Source organism: Zalophus californianus, chromosome 12 (genome assembly GCF_009762305.2).
Source record: "Zalophus californianus isolate mZalCal1 chromosome 12, mZalCal1.pri.v2, whole genome shotgun sequence".
NCBI lineage: Eukaryota > Metazoa > Chordata > Mammalia > Carnivora > Otariidae > Zalophus > Zalophus californianus.
Genome location: NC_045606.1, coordinates 46,886,684 through 46,902,628, shown reverse-complemented (window position 1 = coordinate 46,902,628; position 15,945 = coordinate 46,886,684). Strand labels below are relative to the sequence as shown.

Genomic DNA, 15,945 nt, shown 5'->3' with positions numbered 1-15,945 from the left:
TTTTCTTTGAAAGCACTGTATGGATACCTTTAAGAATATAAAGGCAATTTTTTTTTTCCAGGTCTGAGAATGAATAAAGGTGCCATCACCCCTCCCCGTACTTCTCCTGCAAATACGTGTTCCCCAGAAGTAATCCATCTGAAGGACATTGTCTGTTATCTGTCTCTTCTTGAAAGAGGAAGACCGGAGGATAAACTCGAATGTATGTGTTTCTTTATTTCGTTTACTTATCACAGCAGGGCGTAGGGAAGGCACTAGATAGTGATGAATTTAAAACTGTATCTACTACGGTTGTCTGAGTTTTCATTAAATGAAGTGACTTTGGTTAATAAATAAAAATTCCTTCAATTGGGAATTAGACAAAAGATATTATGAATCTATCAATTTCAGGTTTTTATCAGGTTCCATTTATTAGGGAGTATTTCTTGAGCGTGTTGGTCTGTCAAATGACTTTTTCTTGACTGTCCCTCAGTTTGGTAACACGATGATATTGGAAAGTGTCATTTGAGTTGTTTTGAAAAAACCTTTATTTCTAGTATGTGAGGAGGTCTTCCCCTTAGTCAACAAGGGGGTTCACTGTACACAGACAACCTGAGTGTCTGTTGGCCATCTTCCTTGAAAACTTCAGCACTGATACTTTCTTTGCCAGGGATAAATGATTTCTCACATGTCACACATGAAAGTTTCATGTATAGGAGTTGACTCTGGATATTATAAGTAAACAATAGCTCTGTTTTTTTTTTCTCTTCTACAATAGAGCGGGTATTTCAGACAGAGAATTTCCATCTAGTTGAAAGGAAGTAAATGGCTGTCTTTAATAAACTATAGTGTCTGAGCTCCCTCTGGTGGCAAACTGTACTCATTGCAATGCAGGAAACTATTTCTCAAGTATTTACTCTAAGCCTGAACATTTAATAACATTGTCTGTCTCCAAAGCCCCTGCTAAACATAGAGCTGGTGGCTTGTTCAGTAATTTGATTAACTTGATTGTATTGGATGGCATTAAAATGAATTAAAAGTTCTTGCTACTGAAACGATAGTGAAGATAATAAATCCTAAATTTGTTATTTTCAAGCAAATATAGAACACCGTGAGGTCTCACAATTATGTAACATGTTGATAATATTTCTCTTACTAACAAAGAATTTACTATAGTATGACTAAGTCATACCTGTGTAAGTTATGAATAAACCATATTAGCATCATTTTTTAAAATACATATTTATTATTCCTAAATGTCGAATATTTGCATTTCAAGATTTATTTGTATTCCTAAGAACATACAGAAATCTCTCTCATTCCAAAATAAATATTAATGTTCAGGGAATTTCTATTGAAGCGATGGCCAAGGAGAAAGTTTGCTCAGGTGTTATCAGGTCCGTGTTTGGGATGATTTTAAAAATACAAAGGCACAGAATTTTTTCCAAGTCTGAGAAGAAATGAAGCCACCACCACTCTTGTTTAACATGCTCTTTGTGTCGCAATTTAATTATTTTTATGTCAACTGGAACTACGCATCAGGGTGGTTTTATTTTTAAGGTAGAATTCCTGAGAGGCATGCTTTTAAATTTTCAATGTGGGTTTATGTATCAACAGTCTTTGTCCACAACTACAGGCAAAATGTCACTTAAACTTAAAAACACTTGATGAATCAGGTCAAACCCGACGTGCCACTGAACATTCTTCATTTTTTTTAAAGGTTTTTATTTATTTATTGAGAGAGAGAGAATGGTAGAGAGAGAGCATGAGAGGGAGGAAGGTCAGAGGGAGAAGCAGACTCCCTGCTGAGCAGAGAGCCCGATGCGGAACTCGACCGTGGGACTCCAGGATCATGACCTGAGCCAAAGGCAGTCGCTTAATCAACTGAGCCACCCAGGCACCCAATTCTTCATTGTTTTTAAATCCCTTCCCTCTGTGCTGTCTTTGAATTTTCCATCTCTTTTTATTTTATTTTTTTAAAGATTTTTATTAGAGAGAGAGTGAGAGAGAAAGCACGAGCGGGGGTAGGGGGGTGGGGAGGGAGAAGCAGACTCCCTGCTGAGCAGGGAGCTCGATGTAGAGCTCGATCCCAGGACCCTGAGATCATGACCTGAGCCGAAGGCAGATGCTTAACACACTGAGCTGCCCAGGCACTCCTGAATTTTCCAGCTCTTTTTCAAGCCTACATCAGATCCAGGCGTGTTTTCCTTTTTCCTTAACTGTTGCTTCAGACTCTTGTCATGGGTAGAATTGTTGGGGCCTGACACCATCACTGTGATTTTCACCAGAGTCTTCAAAGTACATGAATGTCCGCTTCAGAATACATGAAGTTGTGCCTCCGATCCTGCTCCGCTCCATTTCTCATCTCCGCTGTCCTCCGATGCGAAGGAACTTAACTTGGTCCTTAATTATTGGGAGCTTGTTTTTTGTCTGTTTCTTAAATGCCGGTGCCCGGCCCCTTCCCACATCAGTTAATTCAGAATCCATTCCTCTCACCCACTCTCCTGTCAATGGACTAGACCTTGTTCCTCGTCTACCATCAAACATTTCATGTATCCTTCTATGGTCATGGATTTTTAAATTTTTAAACTTGAAATTTATTTTCAGTAATACTTGAAAGAAATTGAATATTTGTGGTTAATATATACTATTTCCAAAAGGGTGGCAACTTATTAAACACAATATAAACTAGAGGAAAGAAAAAATAAAATGGAAAAGGTAATTAAAATTAACATAGAAATAAATATGAACAAGTGCCTAATGCATTTAACTTTGGCTGTTGAATGCTGAATTTGGATCTTAATTTCTAGGTAGCTAAACAAAAAGGAATACATGTACATTGGCTTAGACCAGAAGTTCTTGAACTTTATCACATATAAGATCACCTGCAGGGCTTATGAACACACAGCTTGTTCTGGGCCCCAAATGCAGTATAGGCAATTCAGCAGGCCTGGAGGGGGCCCTTAGAATTTTTATTTATAACAAGTTTCCAGGTGATGCTGAAATTTCAGCTCTAGAGACCACATTTTGAGGAGCCCTGATTTATGTAGTTCCTCTGGTCCATGAAAAGAGAGACACACACACAATTTCTCTAAAAGGAGGATTGTTTCTCGTAATTACTGAATGGCGGCAGTATTTGGTAGGTTCTTTGACCTGGGTTATTAGATAAAATAATGGCATTGTTGGAAATGTTTATAAAAGGAATACTTTTTTCCCCCAAAATAATGTTTTATAAATCTGTTCATCACTTAACTAGCACCTCTCATCTTCCCACCTGTCTTTTTTGTCAGGCGTTTACAAAATATTTAGAAAAATCTTTTTCTTTTCATTGAAAGGAAACAAACAAAAGCTCTTGAACTTTCCACTGTTTATATGTCGTTTCTTCACATTACTTTACTTGCTCCAATCATATTTTCTCACCGAGAACTTTGCTTATACTGAGGCCTGATCAGGTAGATGGTGTTTACTCACCTGCTGCCGTGGACCCTTGCAGAGTAGGTGTGCATGTGCATGCGTGTGCATGCAGGTTTTTGTGCATACGTGTTGAGGTTGTGGGGGATTCCATTTTTCTCTCTCCTTGTTGGTATCAGTTACCAACCACACTGATGCATGGATGAGAACACTGTACCAAGGCAGATTTGCCCTCTCCACCCTAAGCCTGCTACAATACTTTGTGGGGACTCTTTCAGTATCTTCCTCTTTTAGTTTCCTTGCACTCCTCAAATTCTGTGACCTCACCCCCATTTTATTTCAGCCTCCCACTTCTGCAGCAATACCCCATGCCTTGTAATTTCCAAAGATTGTTCTTTTTCTAAAATTTTAAACTCTAATAGTTTACTTTGACCACAGAGTATGGTCACTTAACTTCCCCCTCTCCTACTTTTAAATAATAGCATAGCACAGTATTTAAGAGCCTAGACTCTTGGTTTCACTAACTGAACGCAGCCTAGCTTTGACACTTATGAGTGACTGGGAGACATTGAAAAAAACAAAAAAACTCCTTAGGCTCAGTTTCTCCAACTTGTAAAACTAGAATCATAGTAATATTTATCTCATATGTTTGCTATGAAAATTAAATGAACCAGTATTTGCTCACATAAATTCCTTCACATTTCCTAGTTCACATAAATATTTGTTCTGTGAAATAAAATAAGTTAAGTATTTTTGTCTCTTAACCATTTCCCTTCCTCCTGAATTTGCCTGCTGCTCTTTGGACCCCCGTCCCTTCAACTATAGACTGACCGCCATAATCCATGATGCCGACCATTCTTTGACACTTAGTTTTAGGCACACAATTTCTTTGTTTGTATACTGAGGTGGCAGAGATTTAGTAAAATAAAAAGATTATTCTATGGGTCAGAACTCTACTCAAAACCTCAGTTGGCCTACATGACTTCGGTGTTTCGCTAGTCATCAACTTCTAGCTAAAAGTTAATCCAGATACTTCATTGTTCCAACACCTACCTGTTTAATCATCATCTCACTCATTAGGTATGAATTCTTGTAACTTTCTCTCATGTTACCTAAAACTTGTCAACTTCTAGACATGTTCTTTCCTCTTCCTCTTCTGACTCAGGATGAATGTGTCCCTTTGACAGTTCCCTGTTGAATAATACATAAACCGAAGGCCTTGACTTAGCAGCTATAAACTGACTTTACTCCACAATTTGATCCCCCTTCCTTTGTCACTCTTGCATTTGACTTTGACCTGCACACACAGGCATGAGCACTGTCCCCTTCACCTGGATCTACTTTTCAATCATCAGACAAACCCCAAACTTTTCCATCTTTATACCTTTGCTTCTCATGTGCATTTGTTGGGGGTGTTCTTTCTCAGTGTATAACAGAGCCACTCCAGTATTCACTTGAGGCTCAGCTCATGTCATGAATCCTCTTGCCACCTCCTAATCAAATTCATTTTACTCTTTCTTGGACCCTTGTGCTGTGTCTAACTTCCCACCCTAGCACCTACCACGTGTGTGTGTATTTCAACAGACAGATGCTCATTAAATGATACTTAAATAGAATTGTATTGAAGTCAGTGGGTGCTTGAGAAGAGAAAAATAATGTGAATTATTTAGGACATGGAATGATACTAAATTCATTTACACTGCAACTTTAAAAAAAAAGATTTTATTTATTTATTTGAGAGAGAGAGAGAGAACACAAGTGAGGAGGAGGAGCAGAGGGAAAGGGAGATCACTCTCTGCTGAACAGGGAACTCGATGCGGGACTCGATCCCAGGGCCCCAGGATTATGACCTGAGCTGAAGGCAGACCCTTAACCGAATGAGCCATACAGGTGCCCCTATACTGTGACTTTAAGGTACACAGTGTTCACATTTGGAGAGGTGTTTATAAATTATTAATAATTTAAGTAGAATAATTTTTGTTAGCTTATATTTAACGAAAATGTATTACTGAAGAGAAATCGGTTGGAAAATAACCAGAAAATAGATAATTGGTCTACAGATAATGAAGACTAACCTGTATGTTAAAGTCACTGCTATGTATTAATCGTAGAACCATTGGATTTAACACTGAAGAGATCCTAAAGATCAGGTAGTCAATTCCCCTATAGTGTCAATGAAAAAACTAAAGCCCAGAGAGACTTGTTATTAATTATTGCACTAGTTTATCTGGCTGTGACTAATACCCGTGACTTCTGCTTTACTGTATAAGTGCTCTTTTTATTTTGAAAAGCTTCCTTTCCTTATCTTTATTATCATTTCTCTGAGGGAAAAAGGAGAAAATATTGCTTCATTACATTAGATGTCACAATGTCACAAACTCCAAGCAGCTAATTTTTTTTTCACCTCTGCCCCGAGAGCTTATTAAGTAGGTCTTAAAATATATAAAACAGTAAAAAATTATGAATTAAAAAATTCCAGCTTAAATGCCTTTTAAAAATACACTGTCTAATGCTTAATAACAAATTCCATATTAATATTTTTATTATCAATAATATGTTATGCCAAGTATTAAAAACACTGGAGTGTATTTGGTAGGATGTTCAAGGAGAAGACAGATTGAAAATTTGTGAATCTTGGGTGCCTGGGTGGCTCAGATGGTTAAGCGTCTGCCGTCGGCTCAGGTCATGATCCCAGCGTCCTGGGATCGAGTCCCGCATCAGGCTCCCTGCTCCTTGGGAGCCTGCTTCTCCCTCTGCCTCTCTCTCTCTCTCTCTCTGTCTCTGTCTCTCATGAATAAATAAATAAAAAGTTTAAAAAAAAAAACTTGTGAATCTTTTGGAAAAGAAAAAATTCTAGATATAAAGAATGAACCTTATATTGCATAATATGCCTTTGCCCTGATCCTTTAACCAAATTCATGTGTGGGTGCATAATTGTTTCTATATAAAGGGAAGTTACATGAATTTAAAAATAGAGAAAAAGTGGGTTAAACTAGCTTGTAACTTTGAAAAAGGTACCCACATTTGGAAGTTATCATGTTGACAGAGTAATTTTATATTGGGCTTAAAATATTTTTGCACCTAAAAATGTGTATCCTTATTATGTTCGTTTTAAGAATAAGAACTGTTCACTGTTTAACTTGACCTTGGAGCCTAACTTTACTTTTAAATTCTAAGAAGAAATAATCTTATAATAATATTTGAAGATAGGTATTAATTTTATCATAGGTATTTAATATTATTCAAATGTAGTTTTAAAAGGGAAGGATCCTATAGGCTTACCAAGACAATTTTTTTCCCATGGTGCTAATAACTGCCATTTTTATTTCATTAGTTTCTCTATTTCTGTATAACTAATCAATTTCCAAATCCTCCACCATAAATTCTGGTCTGGAAATTTGTGTCCTTCATTTGTTCTTTAATCTTTTCATTGTTAATAACTTTCTCCTTTAGTTTACTTGTTCTCTCTTCCTAGAACCATTATTATTGGATGTTGACACTCCCAAAACAGAAATTTGAATTATTTTTCTTTATTTTCCTATTTTCCAACATTCCTGCTATGTCTTTTTTTTTTCCTTTGGACATCGGGGACATCTTCTACATCTGTGATAAGTTTTTGTTTTACTTTTTTTAAATTTTATTTTATTCTGTCATGTTAATCACCATACCTTATATCATTAGTTTTTGATGTAGTGTTCCATAATTCATTGTCTGTGTATAACACCCAGTGCTCCAATCAATACATGCCCTCTTTAATCCCCATCACCAGGCTAAGCCATCCCCCCCTTCCCCTCTAGAACCCTCAGTTTGTTTCTCAGAGTCCATAGTCTCTCCGTGGTTCATCTCCCCCTCCGATTTCCCCCCCTTCATTTTTCCCTTCCTACTATCTTACCTCTTTGGTTAGATTTATTCCTAGTTATCTTTTCTTTTTTTTTTAACATATAATGTATTATTTGTTTCAGAGGTACAGGTCTGTGATTCATCGGTCTTACTCAGTTTGAGCGCTCACCATAGCACATACCCTCCCCAGTGTCTATCACCCAGCCACCCCATCCCTCCCACCCCCACCATGCCAGCAAACCTCAGTTTGTTTCCTGAGATTAAGAATTCCTCATATCGGTGAGGTCATATGATATATGTCTTTCTCTGATCGACTTATGTCACTTAGCATAACACCCTCCAGTTCCATCCACGTCGTTGCAAATGGCAAGATTTCTTTTTTTGATGGCTGCATACTATTCCATTTTATATATACACCACATCTTCTTTATCCATTTAATTGACATCTTGGCTCTTTCCATAGTTTGGCTGTTGTGGACATTACCGCTGTAAACATCGGGGTGCATATACCCTTTCCGATCCCTACATTTGTATCTTTGGGGTAAATAACCAGTAGTGCAATTGCTTAGTCGTATGGTAGCTCTATTTTCAACTGTTTGAGGAACCTCCATACTGTTTTCCAGAGTGGTTGCACCAGCTTGCATTCCCACCAACAGTGTAGGAGGGTTCCCCTTTCTCCGCATCCCCGCCAACATCTGTCGTTTCCTGACTTGTTAATTTTAGCCATTCTGACTGGTGTGAGGTGGTATCTCATTGAATGCGTTTTGATTTGGATTTCCCTGATGCCGAGCGATGTTGAGCACTTTTTCATGTGTCTTTTGGCCATTTGGTTGTCTTCTTTGGAAAAATGTCTGTTTATGTCCTCTGCCCATTCTTGATTGGATTATTTGTTCTTTGGGTGTTGAGTTTGATAAGTTCTTTATAGATTTTGGATACTAGCCCTTTATCTGATACATCATTTGCAAATATCTTCTCCCATTCTGTCGGTTGTCTTTTGGTTTTGTTGACTGTTTCCTTTGCTGTGCCAAAGCTTTTTATCTTGATGAAGTCCCAGTATTTCATTTTTGCCCTTGCTTCCCTTGCCTTTGGCGATGTGTCTAGGAAGAAGTTGCTGTGGCTGAGGTAGAAAAGGTTGCTGCCTGTGTTCTTCTCTAGGATTTTGATAGACTCCTGTCTCACATGTAGGTCTTTCATCCATTTTGAGTTTATTTTTGTGTGTGCTGTAAGGAAATGATCCAGTTCCATTCTTCTGCATGTGGCTGTCTAATTTTCTCAACACCATTTGTTGAAGAGACTGTTTTTTTTTTCCATTGGACATTCCTTCCTGCTTTGTCAAAGATGAGTTGACCATAGAGTTGAGGGTCCATTTCTGGACTCTCTATTCTGTTCCATTGATCTATGTGTCTGTTTTTGTGCCAGTACCAGACTGTCTTGATAATGACAGCTTTGTAATAGAGCTAGAAGTCCGGATTTGTGATGCCGCCAGCTTTGCTTTTCTTTTTCAACATTCCTCTGGCTATTTGGGGTCTTTTCTGGTTCCATTCAAATTTTAGGATTATTTGTTCCATTTCTTTGAACAAAGTTGATGGTATTTTGATAGAGATTGCTTTAAATGTATAGATTGCTCTAGGTAGCATTGACATCTTCACAATATTTGTTCTTCCAATCCATGAGCATGGAACGTTTTTCCATTTCTTTGTGTCTTCCTCAATTTCTTTCATGAGTATTTTGTAGTTTTCTGAGTACAGATTCTTTACCTCTTTGGTTAGATTTATTCTTAGGTATCTTATAGTTTTGGGTGCAATTGTAAATGGGGTTAACTCCTTAATTTCTCTTTCTTCTGTCTTGTTGGTGTGTAGAAATGCATCTTATTTCTGTGAATAGATTTTATATCTTGCCACTTTACTGAATTCCCGTGAGGTCTAGCAGTTTTGGGGTGGAGTCTTTTCGGTTTTCCACATAAGGTATCATATCATCTGCAAAGAGTGAGAGTTTGACTTCTTCTTTGCCGATTCGGATGCCTTTTCTTTCCTTTTGTTGTCTGATTGCTGTGGCTTGGACTTCCAATACTATGTTGAATAGCAGTGGTGATAGTGGACATCCCTGCCGTGTTCCTGACCTTAGGGGAAAGCTCTCAGTTTTTCTCCATTGAGAATGATATTCGCTCTGGGTTTTTCATAGATGGCTTTTATGATATTGAGGTATGTACTCTCTGTCCCTACAATCTGAAGAGTTTTAGTCAAGAGAGGATGCTGTACTATGTCAAATGCTTTTCCTGTATCAACTGAGAGGATCATATGGTTCTTGTTCTTTCTTTTATTAATGTATTGTATTACGTTGATTGATTTGCGGATGTTAAGCCAACCTTGCAGTCCAGGAATAAATCCCACTTGGTCATGGTGAATAATCCTTATAATGTACTGTTGGATCCTATTAGCTGGTATTTTGGTGAGAATTTTTGCATCCATGTTCATCAGGGATATTGGTCTGTAATTCTTTTGATGGGGTCTTTGTCTGATTTGGGGATCAAGGTAATGCTGGCCTCGTAAAATGAGTTTGGAAGTTTACCTTCTATTTCTATTTTTTGGAACAGTTTCAGAAGAATAGGTATTAATTCTTCTTAAAATGTTTGGTAGAATTCCCCTGGGAAGCCATCTGGCCCTGGGCTTTTGTTTGTTGGGAGATTTTTGATGACTGCTTCAATTTCCTTAGTGGTTGTAGGTCTATTCAGGTTTTTTATTTCTTCCTGGTTCAGTTTTGGTAGTTGATACATCTCTAGGAATGCATCCATTTCTTCCAGATTATCTAATAATGCTGGCATATAGTTGTTCATAATATGTTCTTATAATTGTTTGTGTTTCTTTGGTGTTGGTTGTGACCTCTCCTCTTTCATTCATGATTTCATTTATTTGGGTCCTTTCTCTTTTCTTTTTGGTAAGTCTGTCCAGGGGTTTATCAATCTTATTAATTCTTTCAAAGAACCAGCTGCTAGCTTCGTTGATCTGTTCTACTGTTCTTTTGGTTTCTGTTACATTGATTTCTGCTCTGATCTTTATTATTTCTCTTCTCCTGCTGAGTTTAGGCTTTATTTGCTGTTCTTTCTCCAGCTCCTTTAGGTGTAGGGTTAGGTTGTGTATTTGAGACCTTTCTTTTCTTGAGAAAGGCCTGTATTGCTATATACTTTTCTCTTAGGACTGCCTTTGCTGCATTCCAAAGATTTTGAACAGTTGTGTTTTCATTTTCATTGTTTTCTATGAATTTTTTAATTACTTTTTTAATTTTCTGGTTGACCCATTCATTCTTTAGTAGGATGCTCTTTAGCCTCTATGTATTTGAGTTCTTTTTGACTTTCCTCTTGTGATTGAGTTCTAGTTTCAAAGCATTGTGGTCTGAAAAATTGCAGGGAATGATCCCAATCTTTTGTTACTGGTGGAGACCTGATTTGTGACCAAGATGTGATGTATTCTGGAGAATGTTTCATGGGCACTAGAGAAGAATGTGTATTCTGTTGCTTTGGGGTGTAATGTTCTGAATATGTCTGTGAAGTCCATTTGGTGCAGTGTGTCATTTAAAGTCTTTATTTCCTTGTTGATCTTTTGCTTAGATAATCTGTCCATTTCAAAAATTTTATTTATTTATTTGACAGAGAGAGTGAGAGAGTACAAACAGGGAGGAGTAGTAGAGGGAGAGAGAGAAGCAGGCTTCCTTCTGAGCAGGGAGCCTGACATGGGGCTCGATCCTAGGACCCTGAGTTTATGACCTATGCCGAAGGCAGACACTTAGCTATCTGAGCCACCCAGGCGCCCCTGATCTGTCCATTTCAGTGAGGGGTGTGTTAAAGTCCTCTACTATTATTGTATTTTTGTCGATGTGTTTCTTTGATTTTGTTATTAATTGGCTTATATAATTGGCTGCTCCCATGTTAGGGGCATAGAACTTTACAATTGTTAGATCTTCTTGTTGGATAGACCCTTTAAGTAGGATATAGTGTCCTTCTTCATCTCTTATTACAGTCTTTATTTTAAAATCTAATTTGTCTAATATAAGGATTTCCACTCCAGCTTTCTTTTGGTGTCCTTTAGCATGGTAAATGGTTTTCCACCCCCTCACTTTCAATCTGGGAGTGTCTTTGGGTCTACAATGAGTCTCTTATAGACAGCATATCAATGGGTCTTGTTTTTTTTTTTTTTTTTATCCAATCTGATAGCCTGTGTCTCTTGATTGGGGCATTTAGCTCATTTACATTCAGGGTAACTATTGAAAGAATGAATTTAGTGCCACTGTATTGCCTGTAAGGGACTGTTACTGTATATTGTCTCTGTTCCTTTCTTGTCTATGTTACTTTTAGGCTCTCTCTTTGCTTTGAGGACCCCTTTCAATATTTCTTGTATGGCTGGTTTCATGTTTGCAAATTCTTTTAGTTTTTATTTGTCCTGGAAGCTTTTTATCTCTCCTGTTTTCAATGACAGCCTAGCTGGATATAGTATTCTTGGCTCCATATTTTTCTCGTTTAGTGCTCTAACGATGTCATGCCAGTCCTTTTTGGCCTGCCAGGTCTCTGTGGATAGGTCTGTTGCCAATGTAATGTTTCTATCATTGTAGGTTACAGACCTCTTGTCCTGAGCTGTTTTCATGATTTTCTCTTTGTCTCTGAGCCTTGTAAGTTTTACTATTCGATGTCGGGGTGTTCACCTATTTTTATTGATTTTGAGGGGGGTTCTCTGTGCCTCCTGGATTTTGATGCCTGTTTCCTTCCCCACATTAGGGACATTCTCTGCTATAATTTTCTCCAGTATACCTTCTGCGCCCCTCTCTCTTTCTTCTTCTGGGATCCCAATTTTTCTAATATTGTTTCGTCTTATGGTATCACTTATTTGTCAAATTCTTCCCTTGTGATCCAGTAGTTGTTGATCTCTTTCTCAGCTTCTTTATTTTCCATCATTTGGTCTTCTATATCACTAATTCTCCCTTCTACCTCATTTATCCTAGCAGTTAGAGCCTTCATTTTTTTATTGCACCTCATTAATAGCCTTTTTTGATTTCGACTTGGTTAGATTTTAGTTCTTTTATTTCTCCAGAAAGTGTTCCTCTTGTATCTTCCATGCTTTTTTCAAGCCCAACTAGTATCTTTATAATCATCATTCTGAACTCTAGGACCGACATCTTACTAATGTCCCTATTGATTAGGTCCCTGGCAGTCAGTACTGCCTCCTGTTCTTTTTTTTTTTTTTGAGGTGATTTTTTTCTGTCTTGTCACTTTGTCCAGAGGAGAACAGATGTATGGGAGAACAAAATGCTAACAGGGTAACAACGACCCCAGAAAAATATACACTTAAACATATCAGAAGAGCCCTGACACTGGGGGAAAAGAAAGGGAAAGAAAGAAAAGAAAAAGAAAAAAAAAAAGAATATGATCAAATATGACCTGGCTGGTGAATAGATCAGTGGCACACACTAGATTTTGGGCGTGTTTTGATCTGTTAGAAGAAACTGCCTTCCAAAATTTTAAAGAAAGAAAAACTTATATATGTACAAAAATAAGGGTAGATACGATGAAGGGATAGAATATGAATGCAAAGATGAATATTATAAAAGATTTTATAAAAGGAATTGATAAGAAGTTGGTTGGAAAAATAAAGAAGAGAAATTTAAAAAAAAAAAGGGAGAGAATGTGATCAGGCAGAGACTAGAACAAAGCCATACAGTAGAGATTTAGGGTATATTTTGTTGTGTTAGAAGAAACTGTATCCCAAAATTTTAAAGAGAGAACAACTTATATATGTACCAAATATAAGGTTAACTACAATGAAGGGATGGAATATGACTCAAAATGAAAAATAAAAAAGGGTTTTAAAAAAGGGATTGATAAGATGTTGGTTGAAAAAGGGAAAAGGAAAAAATTAAAAAAAATAGTAAAAAAAAATTAAAAAAATAACTTTGAAAGACTAAATCAGGGGAAAAAAGCCATGAATTCTACGTGCAGTATTCCCCTAGCACTGAAGTTCTGCCGTTCTCATTGATCGGTAAACTTTGTCTTGGCTTGCTGGCTGTTCTTGCTGATCTTCTGGGGAAGGGGCCTGTTGCCATGGTTCTCAAATGTCTTTGCGGGAGCGGAATTGCCCCACCCTCGTCAGGGGCTGGGCTAAGTAATCTACTGGGGTTTGCTCTCGGGAGCTTTCTTTTTTTTTTTTTTTAAAGATTTTATTTATTTATTTGACAGAGAGAGACACAGCGAGAGAGGGAACACAAGCAGGGGGAGTGGGAGAGGGAGAAGCAGGCTTCCCGCTGAGCGGGGAGCCCAATGCGGGGCTCGATCCCAGGACCCTGGGATCATGACCCGAGCCGAAGGCAGATGCTTAACAACTGAGCCACCCAGGCGCCCCTCTCGGGAGCTTTTGTTCCCTGCGAGCTTTCCGTGCACCTTTGGAGGATGAGAGTGAAAATGGCGGCCTCCCACTCTCTACCCTGGAGGAGCCAAGAACTCGGGGGCCCTGCTTCTCAGTGCGACCCCAGAGAAAAGCAGTCAGTCACTCCCGTCTCCCCGGTCTCTGGCCGCACTCCGAGCTCACCCGGCCTGTGACCATTTCTATCTCTGGCACCCAACCTCGTGTGGAGTCTCCAAACCTAGCAGATCCCTGCTGCGTGCTCTTGCACTGCTCCTCCCAGGGGAAGAAGGAGAGTCTTCCTGGATCTGCCTCTTGTTGGGTTCCTGCTTCCAGAAAGTGGTCGCTTTTCTGTTCAGATAGTTGCTGCTATTCTTTTCTTTGAGTTGTAGGTGTTCAGAATAGTTTGATCCCTGTGTAGCTGAATTCCTAGGACCAGCCGAAATTTACGTCTCCTACTCCTCCACCATCTTACTCCTGTTTTACTTTTTCTATCATGCTTTTAACTTCACAGAGGATTCATTTTGTTCTCAGAATGATTTTTATATGCTCCTCTTCTTGCTTTGTGGATTGCAGCTTTCCTCTTACAAGGTTTTATTCTGCCTCCCTGCTTTGTTGTTGCTGTTTTCCTCAAATTACTTGTTTTGGAAGGACTCCTGGGTGTGGTGCATAGGTGGGTGTGTGGGGGAGGTTTAAGTGTGACTCACTGGAGATAAGGAAGAGGACTTATACTGTCAGTATTCACTGTTTAGACTTTCACATAAATACCTTGTTTTGGGGATAGTACCCCTACCATCAGAAGTCCTGAGCATCCTGAGCTCAGCGTTCTCTTAGTTTGAGTGCTATTCAGCCCAAGCGTCTAGTCTTCTGCTGGGGCAGGGAACTGGCATACTGTCATGTAGAAGGTGTGAAGGATGGTATTTGAGGGTCTGACTTCTATCTGTGAAGACTATCACTTTGTTTTCCATCTCATCACCCTTTCTGTGGAAATCTTTGCTTCTTTACTACCAGCTCCTGTTTATATTTCTCTGGTTTCTAGGTCAGTCAGCATGTGTTTCCCAGCTTCTTAAAATCGATGGTTCTTTTTTCCTCTCACATCTTCTTTGTGCTTTTTGATTTATGCCTATTTCATACTGTATTTTTACTATAGTAGCACTTCAGTAGAAAGCCAAGGTAGAGAGGTGTGTTCAGTTCTCCCTATTTTGCATGACCCCACTATGATTTTAAATTAGGAAAATAGGCTTATATCTGAAAATCAAAATCCTAGAATTTCTCTCTCTTATTCAGGACCAAAGGAAACTTTGATTTTTTTATTTTGACTTGGTCAGATTTAGAGTACATTATATTTAGTCCTCAATATATGTATGCAGTGTTTCTTATTGCTATTGTGATTGACTAGAACTTAAATTCCTCTAACTTTTTCTTTGATGAATTAGACATAATTCATAGACAACAATTAACCCCTGTTAATGTGTTTAGAAATTATTTAAAAGATGTCAGGACTTCTACTATAGACAGTAATGAACAACGTGTTTTCAAAACCAACATTGCTACTGGGAACAACTAGAAAATTTGTATGTACTATATTTTTTTAAACTAGTTGAAAGCTTCAGGGACTTGTCAAGGCATATTGGTTTTGTGGGTCAAATTTCTGGGAGAGGGAACCCTGGCTTTTGCCACTATTTTTAAATGGCAAATTCTTAAACAAGGCTGAGAAGCTAAGCAGTTTGAGGAGACTGGTCTTGAGGGAAAATAAAAAACAAAAGACCAAAACTTGAATTCCAGAAATAGATATATTGTTGTCTCTGTGGTTTAAAGTTTTATTTTATTGGCAATGTTGAGCACTTTATTTTGACTGGCCATTCCTGTATTTTCCATTTTTGAAATATCTGTTCAATTTTTTTTTTGCCTTTCTTTATTTGGGTTGTTTGTCATTTTATTACTGAGTTATAGGGTTTGTCCATATATTCGAGAAATAAGCCCTTCATCAGATATATGTGTTCTGAAAAGTTCCCAAGTCTGGCTGGCTTGTTTTTTTTTTCCCTATTCTTTCTTTTCTTCATCTTTCTTTTTTTTTCTTTCTTTCTTTCTTTTTTTTTTTTTGATGAGTAGAAGTTCTAAACCTGATGAACTTTAATTTACCTTTTTTTTTAGTCATTGATGGTTCATGTTGGCTTACCTTAAGGTTGTAAAGATATCTTCCTATATTTTCTTCTAGCAGCTTTATAGTTTACTTTAATGTTAAAGTTTCATTTTTTTCTTAAAAATAAAGTTTAGTTTAAACTTAAAATTTATTTTGACCTAATCTTTGTTTGATGTGAAGTAAGTGCCA

General features: G+C 37.9%; 1 protein-coding gene across 9 annotated transcripts in view; it reads left to right on the top strand.

The window, feature by feature from the left end:
* DGKB (diacylglycerol kinase beta) overlaps window positions 1–15,945 on the top strand; it is a 714,841-nt gene that overhangs the window by 179,906 nt on the left and 518,990 nt on the right. For all 9 annotated transcript variants that reach the window (XM_027574763.2, XM_027574760.2, XM_027574759.2 and 6 more), the window contains one exon: window positions 62–202. In XM_027574763.2, coding sequence (XP_027430564.1) covers window positions 62–202 — 141 coding nt within the window. The remainder of the gene's footprint in view (window positions 1–61; window positions 203–15,945) is intronic.